Consider the following 8,124-nt stretch of genomic DNA (forward strand, 5'->3'; position numbering starts at 1 on the left):
TTTCCACTATGTATCTTAAGCCTAAAGCTGGGTTTCTGTTTTCAACCATTACACGCATTTATATACCACTTGCTTCTTGCTTCTCTGTTGCCCCCACTGTCAGCTTATTGAGGCAATGCTGTTTATGTAATCATCAGCAAGACTGAGTGTAAGTAATATGATGTTCTCATACTTAACACATTAAGAAAAAATAAATTTTTTCATACACATAGTCATCTCGTCACTTCATTATCATAAATATAACTAAACCAGAATATAAAAATGACATAAGGTACTCTTATTTCATCAAATTCATACAACATATTTGCTTTTACTCAAAAGAAAAGTAACAGCTTTTTCTAATTTATCTTACATTAATCATATCCAAAAAGTACTCCTTTAGCAATTAGTAATGTTTTGACATTGTTATCTTCATGGTTTTGGTCCCCTTGCATAATTTTTTTCTCAATATTTTCACCGGACTAGAAGCAGATCAGGAGGCAATAATGGAAAACCGTACATCAGTGACAGTGTTTATCTTAGTAGGATTGACAGAGGACCCCAAATTGAAGATTGCGCTATTTATCTTCCTGCTTCTCACCTATTTGTTAAGCATCTCAGGCAACTTGACTATCATCACCCTCACTTTGCTTGATTCTCATCTCAAGACTCCTATGTATTTCTTTCTTCGAAATTTTTCCTTCTTAGAAATTTCCTATACAACAGTTTGCATTCCCAAACTGCTTGTTAGCATGGCAACTGGTGACAAAACCATTACCTACAACTGTTGTGCAACTCAGTTATTTTTTGCTTTCCTTCTTGGTGCATCCGAATTTTATCTCCTGGCTGCCATGTCCTATGATCGTTATGTTGCCATCTGTAAGCCCTTGCATTATACAACCATCATGAGCAACAAAATCTGTATCCAGTTGGTCCTTAGCTCTTGGATGGCTGGTTTCCTCATCATTTTTCCAGGACTCATTTTAGGCTTAACCTTGGATTTCTGTAACTCCAATGTCATTGATCATTTCTACTGTGACTCTGCTCCTCTCCTGCAAATCTCCTGCACAGATACACATTTGTTTGAAATGCTGAGTTTCATCCTAGCCCTGATGACTCTACTGATCACTTTGGTATTAGTGATTCTATCATACACATATATTGCCCTGACGATTTTAAAAATTCCTTCTGCCAAACAGAGAAAAAAGGCTTTTTCCACTTGTTCTTCTCACATGATTGTCATCTCCCTCTCATACGGCAGCTGCATCTTTATGTACGTGAAACCTTCGGTCAAACAGAGGATCTCCTTAGTGAAGGGAGTCGCGGTTCTCAATACCTCTGTTGCCCCAGTTTTGAACCCCTTTATTTATACTCTACGGAACCAGCAGGTGAAGCAAGCATTTAAAAACTTGCTACAAAGACTTCTGTTTTTATTCAAGTAAAATTATAATGAATTATATGAGGGAAATTAATAATTAAGGAAAATAGTGAAGGAGGAACTTGGATTTGTTCCCAGCTTCCCTATTGTACTATTTATTATTTGTCCTTTCACTTCTTTCTGAAGTGTCATCGTGTATTATATATATATGGTGTATGATGTATTAGCTGTTTTAGGTCAATCATGTTTTCCATTTAAAAATATAAAAACTTTCTTTTTCTGTTCCACATTAAGCAACTCAAATTTGATCCCTTCCACTCTTCTTCTTTCACTTAAGTGTAACAAATATTTGAAAGGTTATTTCAATAAACTTTATGTATTTCTCATGGAGACTTAAAGTATTTCTATATATGTTCAGAAAATTTTGTTCTCATATTTGAGTTTCTGTAAAAGATTAATGTTTTCCAAACAATGATATGATATGGCTTCTCTGAGACTGTTTATTCCTGGCTTTCTGTCCTTTGCACATTTTATTGTTTTTAAATAAAGATATTAAAAGGGGGACATTGAGATTAAACTTTGATTTTTGTTTATAGACAAAACAATGTTACTTTTTGTCTTTAGAATTTTAAAAAAATCACTCACACAGGCTAGTGTAATAAAAAATCATATGGCATATTTCTGTTACATTTTATTCTATGTAGTTAGTAAATATTGAGTCATATATGTGCACTGTATCTAGGTAACTTTGATTAAGAATAAAATGCAGCCTAGTAAGATCACATTTAGTACCTTATCAGCTATTCCCTATTCATTTTGGAACTATGTTCCTTAGATTCTACATAATAGCATAAGTATATAACTAAAAATAATAATGTAATAATAACCAGCTTATTTTGAGATATTATAATGTCTCATTGAAAGTATAACTATTGATTGCAAAGAGTAATGTAAATTATTAATTCATTTATATTATTGCATATATTTAGCATACACTGTTAGGAAAACAAAAGCAAAGTATGGCACATGAGTTTTTTTTTTTTTTTAAAGAATCATGTAATCCAGTTGTAAATAAGAATAATCATAACAGAAACCAGAAAATCAAATCAATTTATTTAATTGTACTAAGGAATAAGCAACAGTTAGAACTGTACATAGAACAGACTGGTTCCAAATTGGGAAAGGAGTACGTCAAGGCTGTGTATTGTCACCCTGCTTATTTAACTTATATGAAGAATGCATTGTGAGAAATACCAGGCTGAATGAAGCACAAGCTGAAATCAAAGTTGCCGGGAGAAATATCAATAACCTCAGATATGCAGATGACACCACCTTTATGGCAGAAAGTGAAGAAGTAAAGAGCCTCTTGATGAAAGTGAAAGAGGAGAGTGAAAAAGGTGGCTTAAAACTCAACATTCAGAAAACTAAGATCATGGCATCTGGTCCCATCACTTCAGGGCAAATAGATGGGGAAACAGTGGAAATAGTGGCTGACTTTATTTTTTTGGGCTCCAAAATCACTGTAGACGGTGATTGCAGTCATGAAATTAAAAGACACTTACGCCTTGGAAGGAAAGTTATGACCAACCTAGACAGCATATTAAAAAGCAGAGACATTACTTTGCCAACAAAGGTCTGTCTAGTCAAGGCTATGGTTTCTCCTGTGGTCAAGTATGGATGTGAGAGTTGGACTATAAAGAAAGCTGAGCACAGAAGAATTGATGCATTTGAACTGTGGTGTTGGAGAAGACTCTTGAGGGTCCCTTGGACTGCAAAGAGATCCAACCAGTCCATCCTAAAGGAGATCAGTCCTGGGTGTTCATTGGAAGGACTGATGCTGAAGCTGAAACTCCAATATTTTGGCCACTTGATGCAAAGAGCTGACTCACTGGAAAAGACCCTGATGCTGGGAAAGATTGAAGGCAGGAGGAGAAGGGGACGACAGAGTATGAGATGGTTGGATGGCATCACCGACTCAATGGACATGGGTTTGGGTGGACTCTGGCATTTGGTGATGGACAGAGAGGCCTGGCAGTTCATGGGGTTGCAAAGAGTCGGACACGACTGAGTGACTGAACTGAACTGAACTGAACTTATAGCTAATATTCATTTATGTTCCTTTGTAATACTACCAATATATTTGTACATAGCCCATTTAATTTAATGAGAAAATTGTTGCAGAGATTAACCCTTAGTGTTGATTGTCAAACTAGAGTTGCTTATTTTTAAAAAGTAATTGTTATTTTAATATAATTTTCATAGAAACTAGTTGCTTAGTTTGTATTTGAGAATTGGTAGCATTTACAAGTATTTAGATTGGAGATGAAAATGTAATATTTTACTAGCCTATTTTAAAAATTAATAATAAAACATAATAGTTTTTTGGTATTTCCATATGTCAAAAGACACCTTCCAGTAACTTGGGATACTTCTGAAACTTATTGAAAGCTGCTTGTAAATAACTGTTAAATAAAGAAAACAATGCTAGTCAATATATTATTTTCAGATTATCATAAATGTAGATGTATAGTTACATAGCTATATCTTCTATCAGGGAAAGCAAGATGACAGAATAAACTAAGGTTACTTTTAAGGATTTTAGAATTCTTAGTCATAAAGTGAGTGGAATTTGGGGAAATCAAGTTAATTTGTGTGTCATGACCAAAATTTGAAAATTTAAATAGAGTAAAAAAGGTTTTCCCAGGTACACATCATTTTCATAATTTTTTTCTAGAAATGTTTGTGCATTTGACTATAATATCTTTTTCATTTCCTTTTAATATTAACTATGGGTTTTGATTTGAATAAAATATGTTTGAAAAATGCTGTCTTATTACAGACCAGAAAAATACATAGCCAGGGAGAAAAATATATATAGTATATAAGTGACAGGACAATTTTACAGGTTTCAGTACAACCAGTTAATGAACTATATCTTAAAAGATATGTGTCAGGAATATGATTTCAGGAATAACATTTTAAAAATTGGTTATCACTTTACTTCATCATTAATTCATTTTGAGAAAATATATCTAATGATCCTGGAACACTATTTAACTTTTTGAAATTTTAAGAGCACAGAATGTGAAAAAAAAAACATGTAACATATTGGGACAATCTTATACAAGTAAAACCTAAGGCTCTCTCAGTGTTCTTTTTAGTTTTGATTCTGTTATGTGTGAGTGAGGAAGAATTTGCTTAAAAAACACTATCCAAGTTAAACCAGTAACTTAACATGGAGCTATTCTGAAATGTTTCACTTATATATTTTTAAATGTCTGTCATTTACTGCTTATATTTGCACAGATGCTCTACAACTCAGGGTCTAGCACTTCTAAAATACAACTTCCCCAATCCTATTCTGCCCACTCCCAGGAAGATTAAAGTTATGTTATCTGTCTTCTCTGCATTTTGCTTAGTCTGTGTCATATCGCATCTCTTTATATCTAACAGACCTACAACCGTTGGCATCTGAATTTGAATCTCCAGATAGTTTAATAGTGCTTTTTAAAAAAAATCTGTTCTTGAACAAGTAACAGTTTCTTCAGTACAGGGTCAGCTGAGCTGCTACGTGAACTATTGAAATGCTTTACCTTGAAACACGTTCAGCTTTTCTGCTGGACAGCAAACATGATATTAAAATAAGACCTCTGTTTTGTTGAGAACTCAGTAAAGGCATTGGTAGGGATTTTATATATAATTCTAGAAACAACAATATATTATAATAATTAAAATTTCACATAAGAGCAAAATGCTAGTTCAGTAAGCATAAGATCAGATCATTTTGAAGGGGACAGAACTAAGAAATAGAATCATGCATGTCAATGTATGGCAAAAACCACCACAATATTGTAAAGTAATTAGCCTCCAGTTTAAATAAATAAGTTAGTTTAAAAAATAAATAAAATAAAAGGTGTTGATGATGGGAAAAAATAGAATCATGAAAACAAATTTAGAAAAATTTTAGTTTTCAGTACTCTTTTTGAGGAGTACTGAATTATGTAATGATTAGTAAGTGATTGCTAGTAGTACTGATTAGAAGTAGTGATTAGTGAAAGTCACTCCGTCATATCCAACTCTTTGTGACCCCATGGACCATACTCCATGGAATTCTCCAGGCCAGAATACTGGACTCACTGAGTGACCAGGGAAGCCCAGTGATTAGTAAGAGGAGAAGTATAATACATGGGGGTGGATCAAGAAAAGTGGGAAAATAATATTAAAATTATTTTTCACAGATGCTTAAATTCAGACCTTAGAGAAAACAGTTATATAAGTACCAGCTTCCCAGTTAGCCCAGTGGTAAAAGAATCCACTTGCTAAACAGGAGACGTGGGTTCGAACCCTGGGTTGGGAAGTTCCCCTGGAGAAGAAAATGGCAACCCACTCCAGCATTCTTGCCTGGGAAATCCCATGGACAGAGGAGCCTGGCAGGCTACCACTACATGGGGTCACAAAGAGTTGGACACGACTTAGAGACTAAACAAGGACATCATAGAAACCCTGGATATAGAGTATCTGTAATAGAAAATCAAACTGTTAAAAATAATATGAAAGTAATATGACTAGTAAAATTGATAAATATAGAACTCAACAATTTTCAACCATTTTAACTTCCGTGATTTCTCAGTTAAAACATATTAGAAATGTCTGTGTGACTAAATCTAACCAGTTTATAAATGGCAAAATACTCAAGTGTAAAAAAACAGTAGAACTAAAGAGTTTAAGGAAATGTAGATATTTCAAAAAATAATACAGTAAGTGCCATAAGAAGTTATAGAAGACTGCTGCCTCTTGGGGAAATAACCAACATATTAATGACAAAAAATACCTAACCCAGGTTTTGAAAATCACTTGGATATACAAACCTACTTCCTATGGTTTGTACAACAATACATGAGTTGAAGGAATTACAAATTATATAAATAGTACACATATTTTCCTATGTATCATAATGAAGATGATAAAGGAAAGCGTTTTTGGTTTCTGTTTCACTCAGCTTTCTTAAAGTTCTGTCCTTTTATATGATACAGATTTTGAAAGCATAAGCTCATTACTTGGACTAAAGATAAAACAATAAAATAAATATATCTGCAGGTTAATGTATTTAGCAAAAAATAAGATACTTATTAAAAAATAATAAATGAGATTTTCTGTGTTAAATGAACACTGTTTGGGGGTTATAAAGGCTGTAAGTTAAATTTAGATACTGGATGGAAAAATGAAATGTGAAAAGTATGAAGTGAAGTGAAAGTTGCTTAGTCATGTCTGCTTCTTTGTGACCCCATGGACTATGCACTACATGGAATTCTCCAGGCTAGAATACTGGAGTGAGTAGCCATTCCCTTCTTCAGGGGATCTTCCCAACCCAGGGTTCAAACCCAGGTCCCCCTCATTGCAGGTGGACACTTTACCAACTGAGCCACCAGGGAAAACTGTGAAAAGTATAATATGTGTAGAAACAACATGGATTTTTTTTTCATTTATTTTTAATAGTTGGAGGCTAATTACTTCACAACATTGCAGTGGGTTTTGTCATACATTGACATGAATCAGCCATGGAGTTACATGTATTCCCCATCCCGATCCCCCCTCCCACCTCCCTCTCCACCTGATTCCTCTGGGTCTTCCCAGTGCACCAGGCCCGAGCACTTGTCTCATGCATCCCACCTGGGCTGGTGATCTGTTTCACTATAGATAATATACATGCTGTTCTTTCGAAACATCCCACCCTCGCCTTCTCCCACAGAGTCCAAAAGTCTGTTCTGTACATCTGTGTCTCTTTTTCTGTTTTGCATATAGGGTTATCATTACCATCTTTCTAAATTCCATATATATGTGTTAGTATACTGTAATGTTCTTTATCTTTCTGGCTTACTTCACTCTGTAAAATGGGCTCCAGTTTCATCCATCTCATCACAACTGATTCAAATGAATTCTTTTTAATGGCTGAGTAATATTCCATGGTGTATACGTACCACAGCTTCCTTATCCATTCGTCTGCTGATGGGTATCTAGGTTGCTTCCATGTCCTGGCTATTATAAACAGTGCTGCGATGAACATTGGGGTGCAAGTGTCTCCTTCAGATCTGGTTTCCTCAGTGTGTATGCCCAGGAGTGGGATTGCTGGGTCATATGGCAGTTCTATTTCCAGTTTTATAAGAAATCTCCACACTGTTCTCCATAGTGGCTGTACTAGTTTGCATTCCCACCAACAGTGTAAGAGGGTTCCCTTTTCTCCACACCCTCTCCAGCATTTATTGCTTGTAGACTTTTGGATAGCAGCCATCCTGACTGGCGTGTAATGGTACCTCACTGTGGTTTTGATTTGCATTTCTCTAATAATGAGTGATATGGAACATCTTTTCATGTGTTTGTTAGCCATCTGTATGTCTTCTTTGGAGAAATGTCTGTTTAGTTCTTTGGCCCACTTTTTGATCAGGTCATTTATTTTTCTGGAATTGAGCTGCAGGAGTTGCTTGTATATTTTTGAGATTAATCCTTTGTCTGTTGTTTCATTTGCTATTATTTTCTCCCATTCTGAGGGCTGTCTTTTCACCTTGCTTATAGTTTCCTTTGTTGTGCAAAAGCTTTTAAGTTTCATTAGGTCCCATTTGTTTATTTTTGCTTTTATTTCCAATATTCTGGGAGGTGGGTCATAGAGGATCCTGCTGTGATTTATGTCAGAGAGTGTTTTGCCTATGTTCTCCTCTAGGAGTTTAGAAACAATATGGATTTAAAAGTCTATTGTTTAGAGAAGCCCTTTG

General features: G+C 34.9%; 1 protein-coding gene across 1 annotated transcript; it reads left to right on the top strand.

The window, feature by feature from the left end:
• Nucleotides 1-485: 485 nt before the first annotated feature.
• On the top strand, nt 486-1,421 carry LOC122680317 (olfactory receptor 6C76-like). The gene has a single exon (XM_043881548.1). The coding sequence runs from the start codon at nt 486-488 to the stop codon at nt 1,419-1,421; it is 936 nt and encodes a 311-aa protein (XP_043737483.1).
• Nucleotides 1,422-8,124: the final 6,703 nt, after the last annotated feature.

This window comes from Cervus elaphus, chromosome 22 (assembly GCF_910594005.1).
Source record: "Cervus elaphus chromosome 22, mCerEla1.1, whole genome shotgun sequence".
NCBI classification, from domain to species: domain Eukaryota; kingdom Metazoa; phylum Chordata; class Mammalia; order Artiodactyla; family Cervidae; genus Cervus; species Cervus elaphus.